The sequence below is a fragment of the Crocuta crocuta genome, unplaced genomic scaffold, assembly GCF_008692635.1.
Source record: "Crocuta crocuta isolate KB4526 unplaced genomic scaffold, BGI_CrCroc_1.0 scaffold138, whole genome shotgun sequence".
In the NCBI taxonomy this organism is placed as follows: Eukaryota; Metazoa; Chordata; class Mammalia; order Carnivora; family Hyaenidae; genus Crocuta; species Crocuta crocuta.
The window spans coordinates 6087116-6107329 of NW_027532585.1; the positions used below are offsets into that span (position 1 = coordinate 6087116).

General features: G+C 34.2%; 1 protein-coding gene across 1 annotated transcript in view; it reads right to left on the reverse strand.

Annotated features, from left to right (window-relative positions):
• The window catches only part of ATRNL1 (attractin like 1), a 767076-nt gene that overhangs the window by 385094 nt on the left and 361768 nt on the right, over window positions 1–20214 (reverse strand). Inside the window, exon 26 of the mRNA XM_077779526.1 lies at window positions 13466–13544. Within this exon, the coding sequence (XP_077635652.1) occupies window positions 13466–13544 (79 nt within the window). The remainder of the gene's footprint in view (window positions 1–13465; window positions 13545–20214) is intronic.

A 20214-nucleotide genomic window follows, 5' to 3' on the forward strand; every position in this document is an offset into this window, starting at 1 on the left:
TTAGGCAAGTTAGGTGGTGAATGCACTGGTTCCAGCAAGTAGCCTTGTGATTACCCTGGGGGGCAGGGACGGAAATGGTGCCAGCCAATTGCCTTTGTTTCTGAAGAAGGCCCTCAGGGAACTCTAAGATTAGTAACTAACTCTCCCTCCAGTTTGCCCCAGGCACCCTTCAAACTGCTGCTTTTAAGCTATATTTCTGCACAAGGTTTGTTGTGCTATCTCTTTAAAGGGTGGAGACTCAGCTTCCTCCCACTTCCTCTCCACTCCCTCATTGGGCTCTCTCAGAGCTGAACCTGCTGTTTTTTAAAGTTCCTGGCTTTAAGTGCCTCAGATTATGAGAATTTAGGAAATTCAGCCCCTGATTTTCAAAGCCAAATGCTATGGGGTTTTCTCTTCCCCTCGCAGGCTCCCCAGTCTGATAGTCTGTTTCTCAGAACTCCCCCTGCTTGATGCTCCCACCTGCCAGCGGACAGTACCATGGAGATTAGCTCCCTACCCGTTCTCTGGCCTTCATAACTTTTTCAGTGCAGCTTCTGCCAGTCTTAGAGTCATTTTTCTGGGCTACCTGCACTCATGTGAGTATTCTCTAGTTATACCCATGGGCCTAGGCCTAGGTGAGTTTAGGGTCTTCCTACTCCATCATCTTCCCCAGAAGTCTATTTTGTTCTAGTTTTGAATATTACTTATCTAAAAATTAAATTTAATTAAAAACTTGAACAGCAAAATAAATTTTAAAATACTGTTCAAAACAGTCTACATTTGCTTTCTTCCCCACCAGATCATATTTTTGAAAAGATAAAATCTAAGATTTGGCCAAACATTGAGAACTTGCTGAAGCCTTTATATTTAAGATCTAAATTCTGGTGAAGAAATTTAGGGTAACATCCAGTCCTTACAGATATTATCAATGTCTTTATGATCAATACTAACTGAAAATAGTTACCAAAAAGTGATATTTCTAGAATTTAAAATCTTTAATACAATAAAAGCTGGAACATGATTTTAGCAGTTGGATATCATATATTCAATGGATATGGTTTATTTTGTTTAACGCTCCTGTACTCAGATTAAGTTCACATTCATTATTAAATTTTTGGCAATGAGAAAAAGGTAAAGCTAATTAGAATTTGTTCTATTTCTTGTAAACTTCAATATCAAGAAGTACTTACCATAATATTTTTTTTTTCCTCTAGCTGAAATAACACGTATCACCAAGATTTAATAGGCAGCAAAAAATATGCCGGTCACTTACTATGTATGACAATAACCTCTGCCAGACGTGAGTCTATGTACTACACACATAAAAAGTTATTCCACTGTTATCATTAACTGCCAGCTTTGAACATCAAAGTCACCTTCATTTGAAATCAAACATTTATCTTACAAAAAATAAAAAGTAATTCAAGGCACAATAATGAGGCATATTAAGTAGAGTAACAACTAGATAAAGGATGATAGTACTCAAGCTGCCACCAAATATTTCACTCATCAGGTAGCAAGACTATAAAGGTTTTATAAAGGTTAAACAAAAGGAATCACAGACATTGTGGTTGTTACTTATTATGTATGCATTATTCTCATTGCAAGAACTTTCTGGAGAATTTATTTGGTTTTCACCATCCTAATTAAACTTACTGTTATTAAAATACCTTCTAGTTATTCACTAATGAGCAGGTAATTTGCTAATTAGGAGATGTAAAAAATGAGTAAGTCTTAACAAAATAAGGAAAAAATGTGTTCTTATACTGATCTAAAATTACACCTAAATATAGAATTTGAATCAATATATGATTATACTTTTAAATTAAAAACAGACAAAAACTATCAACAGAGACATCAAAGAGAAATGATTCTTAAAAATTTTTGATCTTTTAGGGGCGCCTGGGTGGCTTAGTCGGTTAAGCGTCCGACTTTCACTTAGGTCATGATCTCACGGTTCGTGTGTTCGAGCCCCGCGTCGGGCTCTGTGCTGACTGCCAGCTCGGAGCCTGGAGCCTGTTTCAGAGTCTGTGATTCCCTCTCTCTCTGACCCTCCCCTGCTCACGCTGTCTCTCTCTCTCTCTCTGTCTCCTAGAAATAAATAAAAACATTTAAAAAATTTTTTTTGATCTTTTAATAGGTTATTGGCACTCAAGGCATCTCTAACTGATTCATCTAATATATACTTTCAATTACTATATATTTTTCTTGATAAAATAGACCCATCAAAATTAAATGGAAAACAAATTTAATTAGGCAAATCCTAATTATGAATTAATCTCTAAAACAAAATGAGATGTTTTCATCTGGAAAAAAATTGCCCCAATACATCGAAAAGATGTATTAAAACACAGTAATCCACTTTACTATACATACTAAAGAAAAAACAGGTTAGCAGCCTTAAAAAAGCATTAACTCTAATTTGTGAAATATTAAGATTACAAAACTATGATCCAAGATAATAATATTCTGAACAATCATCATCCACCTACATAAGTTATGAGCCACAACACGACTCTACATTCAATCTTAACAATGTATGAACTTTTCAGTTTAAAAAAGTTGTTTTAATATTTTTGAGAAAGAGAGAGAGAGAGAGAGAGAGGCAGGCAGAGCATGAGCAAAGGAGGGGCAGAGGGAGAGGGAGACACAGAATCTGAAGCTGGCTCCAAGCTCTGAGCTATCAGCACAGAGCCCAGCGTGGGGCTCAAACTCAAAAGCTGTGTGGGGCTCAAACTCAGGAACTGTGAGATCATGACCTGAGTGGAAGTCGGCCATTTAACCAACTGAGCCACCCAAGTGCCCCAAACTTTTCAGTTTTAAATTAAACACAACAGAGTGGTTTACCCAATACTGGGTAGTTCCTAAGCAATGTATGTTAGGCAAATAAGGTGTTCTTGAGAAATACATTTTGCACAACCTAGCTGATAGGCAAGTACATCATTTACCATGTCATCTCCAAAACGGGATTTCAGCTGCCAGTAATTGGAGTATGGTTCAGGAACTAGTGTGAATTGGTTAATAATGTACTGAGGCCCTCGGTTCTGAGGAAGCATATAGGAGTCTATGTTAGAGCTCCAAAGCAGGATTCCTGCACACACAATCAGCATTACCTACTTACTTACTGTATTTTATGACCTTATTCTTCTAATGTTATACTTTGAGTAGGAAACTATGGGCCTTATGTAGAATTATTTAATTATGTATGGTTTTTGAAAGTCAAAGACAGTATTCCAATTATAAAGCTTACTAGAGTCCATAATGTCAGAACTTTAGGATGTACTAAGAAGAAATAAGAAGTTAAAAATTTTAGTGAGGCACTTTAAAAGAAATAGACTAAGTCAGATCTTGCTAACCTATATTTTATTGAAACTCGTGTTCTTTTACAATAATAACTTGGGATTTATTTTTATTTTTTAAATTCCAGTATAATTCACAGACAGTGTTACATTAGTTTTAGGTGTACAATAGAGTGATTCAACAATTCAATACATTACTCAGTGCTCATCATGATAAGTGAACTCTTAATCCCCTTCAACTATTTTACTGATCCTCCTAACCCCTCCCTTTTGATAACCACCAGTGTGTTCACTATACCTAAGAATCTAGTTTGTCTCTTTTTTCATTTATTTGTTCATTTTGTTTCTTAAATTCTACACATGAGTGAAACTCTAAGATTATGATTTAGCTTGATGTGTCTTAAATTTCTTACTAAAATAACTCAGTAATTTTTCTTATAAGACTTATAAGTTTTAACAAGAGCCATGAGTCCATTGGAGTGTGGTTTTAAGAATTATTTCTCAGAGTTGCCTAGCTAGAATAGTATCCTGGAATTCTTACAAAAATCTCTTTGAAAGAATATTCTAGGGGCACCTGGGTGGCTCAGTCAGTTAAGCGACTTCGGCTCAGGTCATGATTTTGTGGTTCCTGAGTTAGAGCCCCGCATCAGGCTCTGTGCTGACAACTCAGAGCCTGGAGCCTGCTTTGTATTCTGTGTCTCTGTCTCTCTCTGCCCCTCCCCTGCTGACACTCTGTGTGTGTCTCTCCCTCCCAAAAATAAAAGAAAAAAGAAAAAAAGAAAAAGAAAAGAATGTTCTAAATGTATGACTGCACCTTAGAAATAAATGGAATAGAAAAAAGGTCTAAAAATAGTCAAAATGTGATGTATCATGTAAAAGTTAATTTATACGTTTTCACTGCTCAATGACATGAAATATTTAATTAAGAATTATAAGAATATATTAGACTTGAAAAGTTATGCTAAAATCTGCCAGACTGGTTGTATATAATATGCTACCATTAGAGGAAGCAATGCGGAAAAAGAAAGCATGTTCATATTTACTGGTGTATGTTACCAAATAATTTCAAGAGAATACACACACACACACACACACACACACACACACAACTTGTTAACATTGATTCTGAGGAGGAGAAAAGTGAGTGACTAGGTAACAGGGGTACACATTTTAAATTTTGAAGCATAGATATATCCCATATTAAAAACAGATATTAAGACAATATGCAAAAATGTAAAAGGAACAAAGTTGATGCTTAATTTGATAGCAATCTGCCCAGGTTTACTTCCAACAGGGTGGAGAATGACTTCTAAAAATCTCTTCTACCATTAGAATAAAATTTTATGATATCAAATTACTTGGGAAATGGAAAACATGTGTCTAGAAAACAAAGGAGGAATAAAAGGTACAGGAACAAATTGGTCACACAAAATGAGTGTGAAGGAGCCAGGAGAACAGGAATACTATCATAACAGCAATACTGTTTTCTGTAATAGAACGTAACAATTCTGTATAGTGAACCCTCCTCCACAAGTTTTGTTTTCATATTCTTATTTGTTTAGGGACTTGGTGGGGATATTTTAGTGAAGTCTATTTTCTCTCCAATGTAGCCTGTGAAGTTCCTCAGAGGGTGCAGCTTTGGGGATGTGCACTGTCATGTGAGATGAATGGTTTCTATCAGGGCTCTCATTGCGTCTATGTGAGATCTTTCTATGAAGCCACCTGCCTTCTTTGGTATCACACCCAGCTCTTAGCCTCCATGAGTTGATAACTGATTACTCTATTGCTTTTGATAACGTGCTAAAGTTTAACTTGGTCCCTAAATTGATTCAATTAATTTTGGGTCCATTGTAGGGGTAATATTTGAAACTAGTGTTTGACATTTTTTTACAACCTCAGGGGAAATCTTAACTTCTCCTATCACTGGATCTTTCTGGAAAACTTCTAGCTGATTTATGGTGGAGCTGTCAGACTCCTGTGCATTGCTTAGCAACACAGTCACCATTCCCCACCCCCCAAGGAAGCCATTAGCCTTGAAGTTCTCCAGAGTTTGTTTCAAACTTCTTCCCCTGGATAAAATTAAACTCTCTACTCTTTTACACAGCTGAGGGTTTTCTCAGCTTCCAGGAGCTCATATTTACTTAGCTCTTTTTTGCAACTTTGCAGTATTCTTTGCTGATTTTGTCTTCTCTCTGATTTCTTGAGTATCTTAGCTCAGGCTGCTACAACAAAATACCATAAACTGAATGACTTAAACAGGATACATTTATTTCTCATAGTTCTAAAGGCTAGGAAGTCCAAGACAGAGGTGCTGGCAGATGTGGTTGTTGGAGGGCCATATTCCTGGCTTTCCGACAGCTACTATTTTGCTGTGTGCTCATATGACTTCTTCCTTGTGTACTGTCAGAGAGAAAGCACTCTTTCTCTGTTTCTCATCATAATGGCATTATTTCTATATGAGAGTACCAACATCATGGAAGCCCAAATACCTCCTAAAGGCCTCACTTCCAAATACCACAACCTTGGGGTTTAGGGCCTCAACATACGAATTTGGGAGAGGGTATATTCAATTCATAACACTAAGTTTGAATACTTGAGGGTTTAACCCTCCTCTTTGGGGAATACCACCACTCCCAAGGCTTTAAATATCACTGATGCACTGGGACTCCCAAATTTATATCTCCTGCTTACACCTTTTCCTCTTGCCAGAGCCACCTACTTCCCTGACTGATCTAATTGGATGTCCAATAGATGTCTCAAATTTAACATGTAAAAATTGAATTCCTTTCCCCAAACCAATTTTACTTTCCATCAACCCCATTTCCATTGATGGCAATTTTATCCCTACAGTTGTTCAGGCAAATCTTCTAGTCATGCTTGGTTTATATTCTTTTGAAGTCGTGATTGGTTTAATTCTTTCTCACACCTCCCCATCTACCAATCCTGTTACTTCAAAACATATTCAAAATCTGATCACTTCTTGCTATACCCATTGCGACCTCTTCATTTAAGCAATCATCATTGCTTATCGGGTAGGATGGTAACCTCCTTACCTGTCTCCCTATGTCCACAATTGTTTATCTTAGTCTAGTCTCAACACACAGCAGAATTATCCATTTCAAATCATATCTTTTAAACTCAAACCACTTAACTCCTCTGTTGAAAACCCTTCAAAGATTTTCCATCTCTCTAAGAGTAAAAGCCAAAGCCGAGTTTCAATCCTAATGGTGCATAATAGAATCTATTGTAGACTCTAGAAATAGACTCATAAAGCTCAGCTTCACAGAATTTTGATTTGTAGGTCTATAGAGGGTGGAACTGTGGAGTGGCTCTCAAGGATATATACATATAATTTTTTAAGATCAACAGGTGTTTCTAAAGGACCTACTGAATTGAGAACAACTGTGTTAGAGTGTACATGGAGGAGGACAAGAATCTAAGATGTACAGGAGTTGCTGTTACTAATATTAATCCATAATAAAATGTTAATCATTATTTATATCACATACCAATAACAGCTAACATTTGTTGAATTCCAGTAAGGAAAAAGGCAGTGTGGTGAGCACTTAGTGTGCATTAACTTACTTAGTACTAAAAACCTTATAAAGTAGGGCCTACCACATTTTAATTCTAAGACACATTTGTTTTCCCATCTAAGCATCTCTGAAACATGTTTCTTACAACCAGTGAAATCATACAATCACTACTGGCCAGCTGGCAGTTATAATATATACATCATGGCCTGCACAGACACAAACTTGATTATTCAGTCAATGATACTATATGAAACAAAACATTTTTACTTGAATCAAAAGTGATTTATAACAAAACTGAACCATGAATATGAACAAGTTTTATTAATACCTTACCAATTTATTTTGCTTCTACTTTCCTTTCAATGTATGTATGTGAATGACACACAATAAAATTTCTAAGTAATTCTATTCTTTTTATTTTTTAAGATTTATTCATTTTTAGAGAGAGAGAGAGTATGAGGATGGGGAGGGGCAGAGAGAGGGAGACACAGAATCTAAAGCAGGCTCCAGGCTCAGAGCTAGCTGTCAGCACAGAGCCCAATGTGGGGCTCGAAACCACGAATCGTGAGATCATGACCTGAGCCGAAGTCAGACACTTAACCGACTGAGCCACTCAGGCGCCCCTCTCCTTCTTAGTTTTTAGTTACATAATATCCCATTATTAGAAAATGGAATCATTTCAAGAAGCTTTCTGAATGACATGAAATTGTTGACATACCAAAAAAACTCTATAAATATCTTTGTATGAATGTATTTTGAAAACGTAGGCAAGCTTATATTTTTAGGATATATCCCTATAAATCTATTTGTTAAGTCAAGAGTTTTTCCTTTGATTTTGAAGGGTAATACCCAAAGTAAACATTTTCTATTTTTGTTTGCCCAGTAAAACTCCCACTTGTTTTGAAAACAAATCAACATTTAACTTTGGAGAATTATTTCTCCTTTTCTCTCTCTCTCTCTCTCTCTCTCTCCATCCATCCATGTGAATTTTGTACCATTGAACCTACCCCTCAGTTCCAGGGTGAATGTTTGTACTGGAAACCGGGTTGCCAGATTGGGCAATAAAAACACTGAATGTTCAGTTAAATTTGAATTTTAGAAGAACAATGAGTTTTTTTAGTATAAAAACACCTACACATATACACTGGAGACATACATAAACAGACACAAAGGTGTGTATTAGATGTATAAGATTTTATGATGAATCAGATTAAAATTTATTGACAGAAATTCAGTATTCCTGGCCATGTCTTCATCATAAACAACTGGGTCTAAATTCGAGATAATAACATATAACAAATGAAAATTTTAATTTTATGCAATTTTATATTGTATTAATAAATGCACTGTTCAATGCTAAAAGTTTTTATGTTATTCTTTTAGAAATTAATTCTATGTACAGTTATGCAACAGTTTATTTTTACTTCCATTACTAATCTCAATCCAGAAAACTGTTTAATATAGCATCTCACCCCGTCAAGGTGGCACCGCAACAAAGTGAAATGTTCCTTTGAGATCGTGTACATATATGTGTATCTTACTGAAAATTTTATAACTATGAATTCCCCAAATTATAGGGTCCATGTCCTTTTCTTTATATCTGCAGTATTTATCAATCTGTCTGGAATATTGCAAGAGATTAATACGTCTTTGCTGAACTGACAAAATGAAAGCACTATATCTACAATAAGATTTTTGGCAACAGGTGTGCAGGGAAAGAATCAGTTAACTTTCAAATCTTACTCTCCCATACATATCTGACTTCTCAATTCAAGTTATATTTTTATGTAGACTTAGGCTAATTTTAAAAACTATGATAATATAAATAGGCATGCTGAACAACTGTAATTTCTAGTCTTGGAAGAAAAAGTGGAAAGAATTAAAGCAAGGGAATCATTACATTTTGAAAATCAATAAGAGAAAATGATAAAAAGTAAGTTAACACTAAGGCCATTAAGTGGAAAGAAAGACAGTTATTTGAGTGCATGATTTATGTTTTAAAAAAAACCTTGCTTTTTTGACAAAATAATATGTTTTATGGAAGCTTTATTTAGATATTAAAATGTCTAACATTATATAAAATACAGATTCTCAAAGTGCTAAAAAATTCTGTAAGAAGGTGCATACGTTACCTAATCAATTTGTTTTCATTTCTCCCCCCAAAATAACATTTTCTTGTTACTCTCTCTGCTATGCCCACTCCTCTCTCACTAAATAAGCTGGATGTCTAAGGAGGTAGAACAATTCATTTTGTAAAACACTCCTACATTGCATTAATAATAAGAATCAATTTACCACAAATTTAGCATCTCAGAGAATATTTTATCATTAATTATTTTACCATGACATGAACTCAGTAAAGTATAATTTAAGGATACTATCATTTATTCTATTTTTGTGTCCCAAAATAATTAGATATTGAAGGAAAGACAATGCATTTACCTCTAGAAAAGTAGCTTGTTACTCAGAGTCACTTCTGGATTTTAGTATATTTTAACTCAAAAATAGGTTTATAATGCTAAATTCAAATCTAGGTTTTATCAAGAATGATTATGAAATATGAAGGAAAGTAATGCATCATGAACACAAAGTCAGTCACTCAGTGGGCCTTGTCTTATCCTAGGCAGTGTTTTTTCTTACTGATTTTTAAGCATTAGAAGAGCATATTTGACTATGAAAGATAAGCAAATAATGTGGTAAAGCTCCATATTAATATTTGTTTAAAACTTTTAAAGAGTTATAAGTTTAAGAGAATTAAAGAAGGTAAAGTTGATTAGAAATAACTTTACATTTGCCTATGGGATCTATTATTCCATGGATTTTACAGTTAGACTTTAACAGAGGCAAACTACAATTACTACTCAAAATATGTTGGAAAAAATGTTTCCAACTGAAAAAAAAATCTTGTAAATATTAAGATATGCAGGATATTTTCACTCATGTTCGTCAAATGTAACATTAAATATCTTCAATGCAAGGAGTGATTACAATGCTTCGATAGGTTTCTGCCTTATGATACCTATTAAAACCTCAAATTTTAGTTTAAAAATGAAGATTATTAAGCATGACTATTTCAATAGCCTTCATTTAACATATACTTGTTCCTAACAAATGTATATATATAATGTAATGAGTATTTATCTAAAATTGAATGTACCATTGAAACTAAATTTTTCAATACCTCTGTAATAATCATAAGCTATAAAAAAAATGAACCTACCTTTATAGTATATTATAACATTTACACTGATCAATATCCTCATATTGTTTCCATTCATTAACATGGCACCCCACCCACCTAAAAATGTTCATATCCTTAATAATAAGGATCCTTAACAAGGTTATCATAGAAATGAATGTGAAGTTCCTAAATGAAAAGATATATTAAACTGAATATAGCTTTGTAGTTGTGCTTTTGTGTTTTCTAGAGCCCCTGAATAGACAGGGGTGTTATTCAAAAAGTGTTACATTAATAATAGATTTTGGGGAGCCTGAGTGGCTCAGTCAGTTAAGTGTTTGGCTCAGGTTACCATCTCATGGTCTCTGAGTTCAAGCCCTGCCATCGAGTTTTGTGCTGACAGCTCAGAGCCTGGAGCCTGCTTCGGATTCTGTGTCTCCCTCTCTCTCTGCCCCTCCCATGCTCGTACTCGCGCGCGCTCTCACGCTCTCTCTCTCTCTCTCAAAAAATGAATAAACATTAAAAAATGTATAAGAAATAGTAATAATAGACTTCTCTTATTGAAATTATACCACAAAAAAAAATATGGATGTGTTTATGAAAAACCAAAGCTTTGAATAGTTTTTTTTTTTTAAAGCAGCATGTCAGGTTGAATTAAACAATATATTAAAATAATCCAAAGATAGTTTCATTTAAATTTTAGTTTAAAAATTTTTAATGTTTATTTTTGAGAGAGAGCATGAGCGGGGGAGGGGCAGAAAGAGAGGGAGACAGAGAAGCCAAAGAAGGCTCTGGGCTGTCAGTGCAAAGCCCAATGTGGAGCTTGAACACATGAACTGTGAGATCATGACCTGAGCCAAAGTCAGATGCTCCACCAACTGAGCCACCCAGGTGCCTCAAGATATTTTCATTTTAAACCAGTCCTAATATTTGGAAAAACAAGTAGTGTATAATTCCTCTAACAAAATCACAGAAATATTCAGAAGGGAGAATCCTTCAAATAATTTTCATTTACCATTACAAATAAATTGCCATTGTACTAATTAATCATAGTCTTCTGAGGCTTACAGCAGTTGATGTCTTAATGTTTCAGAGAAAGTGACATATCCTCATAAAGGAAACATCCCTTTTGAGAATATGAGAGTGAATTTAACAGTTAAAACTGAATAGAGAAAGGATCAAATAAAAACACATTTTTAACTTCATCCAAATACAGTCTATAAGTGGGGTTATTATATTAGCTACAAATAGTGTAGTTAAAAGTCTTTTGGTCTCTAAGACCAAAATGACAAACTTTTAATAACATAAAGAGCTCTATTAGTCTTCAAAATGATACCTTTGTGCATCAACATGTAAATGGTTTCTAAGACATTTAGAATTATCTATTTAAAGGATCTAATAAAAATTAAATTTGAGAAAACACCTCAATTTTAACACATGATATTGTAAACATCACATGACATCTGAACAAGATAAATCGTGTATCTCAGTAGAAGTAGCAAATTTTATTATTATAAGACTCACTACCCAGACGAGTTCTAGAAAGAGGGGCATTATATTGAAGGCTATCAAGAGGACATGATAACATTTAGAAGTGCAAATGGGAACTGGCCCAGTGTTCTCTAACCTTCCTATTTCTCCCTTGTTTTTTCAATGTGCAACATATATTCTGAAAGATTTTGACTTCCAATAAAAAGATAAATTTATATTTTTATTATTAAAATTAAAGTTTAAAATCAGTTTGCCAGAACTTCTAAAATGCAAAAACATTATTTACCAAAACATTGTATTAACCAAAAGCAATTACTCATTTTGAGAAATGTGAAAGTTTTTATAGGTAAATGAACTATTCACATTAGTTTTCTCAAATATTTAATAGTGATTCTAAACTTTAGTTATTACATATAAGTATATCCAGAGCTTGAAGAATTAGTTATATAGTACAATCCCTTCCCTTTACAGGAAAGGAAATTCAATTAGGACACTTACCATAATGAGAAAATAGTTAATGACAGAGTCGAACACTGATCTTTTCACAATGCTACATTTATGGAGTTGCATTTAATCAATTTTAGAAATCAGATACTTAAACATAGTTAGTCATAATGAGGTGGAACCCAGACTCCTTGATTGATCTTGACTTCTTTTCTAATGATTAGAAGCATAAATTGTCATTTGCCCTATGCCATTATAGAAGGCCTCATATTGCCTACCTACCAATTGTTTCTTCTTTCTTAAATTTATAATTGCACCTAACAGAGGGTTTAACATGTGTAGAAGACTTTTTATCTTCATGCAGAATCCTACTTCTTGCCAAATATTTCTGTATTTATATTTAATAAGACCCTTTTCAATTGGATTACTTTTATCACAGGGTCATACCTAGTATATTCTCATTAATGTTGCTTTGACCATTTACAGAAAATCAGAGACAGAAATGATCTAGATGAATAATTTATTTCTGGGGGAGGGCTATCAAGTTTGAAAACATATTATACTTAGGCTCTGAATTTTAATGGATGTTTGAAAATTGAAGAATAATTAAGAACAACTCATGGCATTCACTAATTATGTAACTTAGAATATTCTGGATTAGCTTCAACTCTTTACATATATTATTTTGTTATATGGAAAAAAGATGGCAAACAATTATACCACTGCATTATATTATTGCAAAAATATACTGGCAAATGCAACAAGTAGAACACTAATAAAACTAATAACAGCATATCCATATTAATACTAATAGACTATAATACTATAATAGAATATAATAGACTATAATAAAAAAAGAAACTTACTTTTTCATTATATAAGTCTAAAACAATAAACCTATTTCACATTTGTGTCCCTCAGTTTGCTATATTTTTTGTTCCTTTCAAGTAATTAATATACACAAAGTTAAGAAACTGTCTAATATATTTGTATCATTCGTTGTTCTGCAAAAGTACTACTGTTTTTATCTATTTTAGGATTACAGGGAACATACATGATTAATCCTGACACAGAAAGTATCAAATTGAGGTATACTTCAAACATACTAGAATTATGAGATAATCATGAAATGGTAAAGATTTGATTCTTAAAAATCTCTAGGAGATAAAACCAAAAATATTTATCACTGAGAATTTTCTTTTAAATTCTAACAGAGATTTTTATAAAAATAAATAGTTTTTATAACTACTTAAAGAAACTGCAAATTGTTTAGTGAATAGTATTAATATATATATTCAATATGAATTCTAACACTATTTACAATAACTGTTTACAACTAAACAATGTTTCTACAGATACTGACAAAATGATAGTGGTAAAAGTTGCTCTAAAGCTTAAAAATTCTAGATGGATTTGTTCAATCTTAGTAAGTAAAGTTGATTTGAAACTGTGTATTTAAGAGGCACATGCTAATTAAGTAAAAGTGATTCATGTTTACTGAAATCTTTAAACAAAAGATTAAGTAATATCACTGGTACCTCTCTCCGTCGAGATGCCCAACATGTTTGTTTGATCTTCCATACCACTGCAGCCACCAGCAATAAAGATAAAAAACAACTGGAAAATAAAACACAAATACACTTTTGCTTAAAACATCAGAAATATGTAATGAAAGAAGATATACAGAATTTAAAAATATATAGAACTAACCACTCCACCTTGGTAAATACTTACAGCAAAAATGGATATATTAGCCATGTTTAAAATGCTCTCAAGAAAAATCAAAGTGTACAGTAATTATTTATATTCCTTGTTATACAGTATAGTCTATCTTTATGATTTTCTCTGTCAGAAGGAATGTAAATTTATAACTCTGTTGGTCTTACAAAGCAACAGAAATCTATTTAAAATTGCTATTGAGTCATAAAAACTGGCAACTTTATAAATTTATATTTCACAGGTTCATTCACTTTATCGGTATTAGCAACTATTTTAGATATGAGCATATTCCAGTGGTTCTTGACTGAAAACAGTTTTGCTCCCTGCTTACCCCTAGGGCAATCTGGCAATGTCTAGAGACACGTGTGATAAGCACAACACTGATAGGGGTGCAACTTGGCATCAGGTAAGTAGAGCTAGGGATATGGCTAAACATCCTGCAATGAACAGAACTGTCCCAACAACAAGGAGGTATCCAGTCCAACTTGTCAGTTGTGCTAAAGTTGAGAAACTGCCATATGCTAATATTTACACTAAGAAACAATTCAGTCACAGTGTTTATACATATGGCTTATACACATTAGGTTACAATACAGCCATAAGCTTTGAAAATGTAGGATACTTTGTTAGCAGTGGTTTGAGACTAACAAATCTAAAGTAACAGAATTATGTGAATCTAATTGGTTCCAACCATGTAGCACTGTTTTCTCTCCCTTTGCTCTGTGAAAACACCCAGAGGTGAGTAGACCTGGGCCACTACAAATTCACTGGTTACTGGTCACTACAAAAACCCGATCTTCATTCTTAATTGATAATCCTTGTAGTCTTCAATCAATTCACTCATAAGCTGTGTAAATCTTAACACTTTCTACTCTTGTTAATTCCATATTTTTTCTCCCTGTTTCCCTTGAAGAGAAGATCTTAGAATACCATTCAATGATGAGAACAATGGCAATTCTAGCACATATCCTTTGAGGGCTGAACACATTCCTGATAATGTGCTAAATACATCACAGTGATGCTTGGATTTAGTTTTATAAGAACACTTCTGGATGGAATATATGATTCCTATTTTTAAAAAGAAAAACCCAATGCTCAGAAAGTTCAAAATAAATTACTGATAGTCCCAGAGGAAATAAGTGGTAGAGTCAAAATTCAAATCCACCTCTGTAAGCCTCAGACTCTCTCCTCCCCATCTGTCAGGAACTCTGATCTAGCACACAATCTCACAAGAGTTGTTATTTCCATTTCCATTCTCTAATCTGGTATCCAGTATCAAATAAAGTGGATAAAAAAAGAAGTAGAGAAAAAAGCCTGTGATGCTTATTTTTTAACCACTGAGGTGCCTTTTCGTTTTAGTAATTATCTTGTCCCTAATATTTATACACTCTATTTCATCTTAATTTTAATTTCCAAAAGTGCCCAAGTCCCATGTCTCCCGAAAAATAAAACGACCCCATTTTATTGACCCTATCATTTCTTCTAGTTTATTAAGTGATCAAGGTAGTCACCTCTATGTCAATTTCCTCATAACCTAGTCTTATTTAGTTCCTTGTAATCTGACATCTGGCTTATATCTAATAAAATTGTTACTATTAATAGGGGCGCCTGGGTGGCTTAGTCGGTTAAGCGTCCGACTTTCGCTTAGGTCATGATCTCGCGGTTCGTGGGTTCGAGCCCCGCGTCGGGCTCTGTGCTGACTGCCAGCTCAGAGCCTGGAGCCTGTTTCAGTCTGTGACTCCCTCTCTCTCTGACCCTCCCCTGCTCACGCTGTCTCTCTCTCCTAGAAATAAATAAAACATTAAAAAAAATTTATTAAAAAAATTGTTACTATTAATAATGATTAATGTTTATAAAATAGTCAACATTCTAGAGGATACTTTGCTCAAAGTGGTTATATATATACATCTTCTTTATCCAATCATTAATCAATGGAAATTTGGGCCTTTTCCACAATTTGGCTATTGTAGATAATGCTGCTACAAATATTGGGGTGCACGTATGCCTTCAAATTAGTATTTTTGTATTCTTTGGGCAAATACCTAGTAGCACAATTGCTGGATCACAGGGCAGTTCTATTTTTAACTTGCAGTTTGCATTCCCATCAACAGCATAAAAGGGTTCCCTTTTCTCCACATCTTCACTAACATCTATTATTTCTTGTGTTGTTAATTTTAGCCATCTTGACTGGTATGAGGTGATATTTCATTGTAGTTTTGATTTGTATGTCCCTGATGATAATAATATTAAGCATCTTTTCATGTGTCTGTTGGCCATATATATATATTCTTTGGAAAAAATGTCTATGTCTTCCCATTTTTAATTAGATTATTATTTTTTGGGGGGTGCTGAGTTGTATCAGATCTTTATATATTTTAGATACTAACTCTTTTTTAGATATGTCATTTGCAAATATCTTTTCCCATTCCATAGGTTGCCTTTTAGTTTTACTGATTGATTCATTCCTTTCACAGCACAGAAACTTTTTATTTTGATAAAGTCCTAACAGTTTATTTTTGTTTTTGTTTCCCTTTTCTAAGAAGGTATATCTAATAAGTTGCTATCGCCAATGTCAAAGAGGTTACTCTTGTGTCCTCTAGGACTTTTATGGTTTCCTATCTCACATTTAGATCTTTCATCCATTTAAAATTTTTATTTGTGTTTGTGTATGAGAGTGGTCCAGTTTCATTTTCTTACATGTTGCTGTCCAGTTTTCCCAACACTATTTGTTGAAAAGACTCCTTTTTTTTTCCTTCAGATATTCTTTCCTCCTTTGTCAAAGACTAATTGACTATATAGTTGCAGGTTGATTTTTGGATTTTCTATTCTGTTCCATTGATAGATGTGTCTATTTTTGTGGCAATACCATACAATTTTGATCATACTAGAGTTTTGTAATATAACTAGAAGTCCAGAACTGTGATGCCTACAGCTTTGCTTTTCCTTTTCAAGGCTGCTTTGGCTATTTGGGGTCTTTGTGCTTCCATACAAATTTTAGGATTGTTGTTCTAACTTTATGAAGATGCTGTTGTATTTTGATAGGGATTGCATTAAGCATATAGATTGCTTTGGGTAATCTAGCCATTTTAACAATATTTGTTCTTCTAATCCATGAGCATGGAACGTTTTTCCATTTCTTTGTGTCATCTTAAATTTCTTTCATCAGTATTTTATAGTTTTCAGAGTATAGGTTTATTACCTCTTTGGTTAGGTTTATTTCTAGATACCATATGGTTTTTGATGCAATTGTAAATAGGATTAATTCCCTTAATTCTCTTTCTGCTGCTTTATTACTGGTATACAGAAATACAACAGATTTCTGTATGTTGATTTTGTATCCTGCAATTTCACTGAATTTATCAGTTCTGGCAATTTTTTGGTGAAGTCTTTCGGGTTTTCTACATACAGTCTCATGTCATCTCAAATAGTGAAAGTTTTAATTCTTCCTTGTTGATTTGGATGCTTTTTATTTCTTTCTGCTGTCTGACTGCTATGGCTAGGACTTCCGGTACTATGTTGGATAAATGTGGTGACCGTGGACATCCTTGTCTTGTTCCTGACCTTAATGGAAGAGCTCTCAATATTTCCACACTGGGGATGATATTAGCTGTGGGCTTTTCATATATGGCCTTTATTATGTTGAGGTATGTCCCCTTTAGCCCTACTCTGTTGAAGGATTTTATCAAGAATGGATGCTGTATTTTGTGAAATGTTTGTCTGCATATTGAAAGGATCATACATGGTCCTTTTCTTTCTTTTATCAATGTGGTGTATCACATTGATTGATTTGCAAATATTGAACCACCCTTACAGCCCAGGAATAAATCCCACTTCACAGAGGTGAATGATTCTTTTAATATACAGCTGGATTCGGTTTGCTAGCATTTTATTGAGAATTTCTGCATCCATTTCACCAGAGATATTGGCCTATAATTTTCTTTTTTAGTGGAATCTTTGTCTGGTTTTGTATCAGGGTAATTCTGGCTTTAGAGAATGAATTTGGAAGTTTTCCTTTCTTTTCTATTTTTTGGAATAGTTTGAGAAGAATAGGTATTAGCTCTTCTTTAAATGTTTGGTCAAATTTTCCTGTGAAGCCATATGGCCCTGACTTTTGTTTGTTGGGAGAGATTTAATTCAATTTCTTTGCTGGTTATCAGTCTGTTCAAGTTTTCTATCTCTTCATGTTTCAGTTTTGGTAGTTTATATGTTTCTAGGAATTTATTCTTTTTCTTCAGGTTATCCAATTTATTGGCATCTAATTTTTCATAATATCCTCTCACAGTTTTTTTCTATTTTTGTGGTGTTGGTTATTATTTCTCCTGTCTCATTTGTGATTTTATTTATTTGGGTCTTTTTTTCTTTTTGATAAGTTTTGCTAGGGGGTTATAAATTGTATTATTGTTTTTCAAAGACAAAAAGAGGTTCCCTCTTTTAAATTATGGACATTCCCTAAAACCTAGTTCACAGCATGCTGTTACCTTCTCTTACTCTCAGAGAGAATGAGCTGAGTTATCCTCACGGCCTCAGTTATAACCTTAACTGGAATGATTTCCAAACCTTTATCATTATACCTGCCCAAATGAGAGCATCTTATCATTAAAGGTGATCTAATAGATTTACTTCAGATGCCCTCTCAGGAAAGAAATTCCTAGCAAACTCTGTGATCCAGCCCCTAATCACTCATCAAAGTTGAGAAACTGCTGACTCACAAGTCAGTGCATTGTATTTTTAGCTAGCTCAAACTATAAAAATGTTCTTCTATTAACTTCTTTCTAGCTTTTATCAGTCAATGCTACTTCTGCCTTCTGGGTTATACTGAATCAGTCAATTCTTCTATACCCTAAAACTTCGTTATATATTTGAAGTTCCTACATGTTTCCCTCTAGTTCACTGGTTCTCAACTCCAGAAGATATTTGGTAGTGTCTGGAAACAACTGGTTTCACCATTTGGTGGACATCTAGGAGGATGCTGGTAAACACCCTACAATACACAAGCCACCCTCCTTCCCCGTAACAAAGATTTTCCCAGCTTAATATGCTAATAGTGTCATGAAACCCAATTCTAGTCTGAATTATTACCATTGTTGTATCCCAGATTAACACTGTAACTGTTAAAATATAGTAGTGAAAAGTAAAGACTAAGGATCCATTTATCTAAATTTCAGTCCTACCATTACACTTAAGAATTTTCTAATATAATTATTTTCAAATTGGTTTCCATACAACACCCTCTTCCATAGAGTGCTCATCCCAACAAGTGCCCTCTTCAATGCCCATCACCCTCTTCCCCTCTCCCCCCATCAACACTTAATTTGTTCTCATTATATGAGAGTCTCTTATGGTTTGCCTCCCTTCCTCTCTGTAACTTTATTTTTCCCCTTACCCTCCCCCATGGCCTTCTGTTACGTTTCTGAAGATCCACATATGAGTGAAAACATATCGTATCTGTCTTTCTCTAGCTGACTTATTTCACTTAGCATAATACCCTCCAATTCCATCCACACTGCTGCAAATGGCCAGATTTCATTCTTTCTCATTGCCATACACTTGAGAATTTTAAAGAAGAGATATATCACCTCCAATATACTGTGCCAAATCTGAACTCATGAATAAAGTTCATAATAAAAGACATGAACATCTTTTGCGTAATATATACCCAGCACTATGTTATGTGTTTTACATGGATTATTTAGTTACCACAATCACACATGATATACCATGTACACTGTTACATACTTATTTAAAAGATAAGAGAGCTGAGACATGGAGACTTCAAGTTGTCTAGGTTACAAAAGTCTTAAATTGCCAAGTTCTCCCCTTCTCCTAACTTCTTTGACTCACCATTTCTTTTCAGCTAAAATGTAAAAACACATTCAACTTTAAAATCCCTGTGCCAAGTGGAGCCTGGGTGGCTCAGTAGGGTGGGCATCCAACGTTAGCTCAAGTCCTAATCTCATGGCGCAGCTTCTGAGTTCGAGCCCCATTCTGTCTTGACAGGTCAGAGCCTGAAACCTGTTTAGGACTTTGTGTGTGTCTCTCTGTTTGCCCGCCCCCCACCTCCCGCCCTGCTCACACTCTCTCTTTCTCTGTGTCTCAGAAATAAACATTAAAAAAATATAAAATAAAATGAAATCCCTGTACCGAATCCAGCAACAAATCTGATCACCCATTTCCTTCAGAATGTCTGCAGCTGTAGACAATACTACATATACCAAAATTCATTTACATTTAATAATTAAATACAACTCAAGTGCAAAATGTATTATTATTAAATAATCGACAATTCACAGTATTTCTCCCAAAATAGCTACATGATAGTGATTCAGTTCAAGGCAGTGACGACTTGTTAGATTTCCCCACGAGGAAACTAAATTCTTTCTGATCAAAATTTCATGACTCAAATAAAAGGTGTCATTTTTATAATGCTGCAGAATGGCAGTACAAAATTTTGTTTATAATTTCACCTCCTTCAGAAGAGGAGATATATACTTTAGGGATTTGCAGCAAATGCTTTCTATGTTGATTCATATTAAGTTAGTAGTAACAGTAAAGAGAAACCAAGATGATG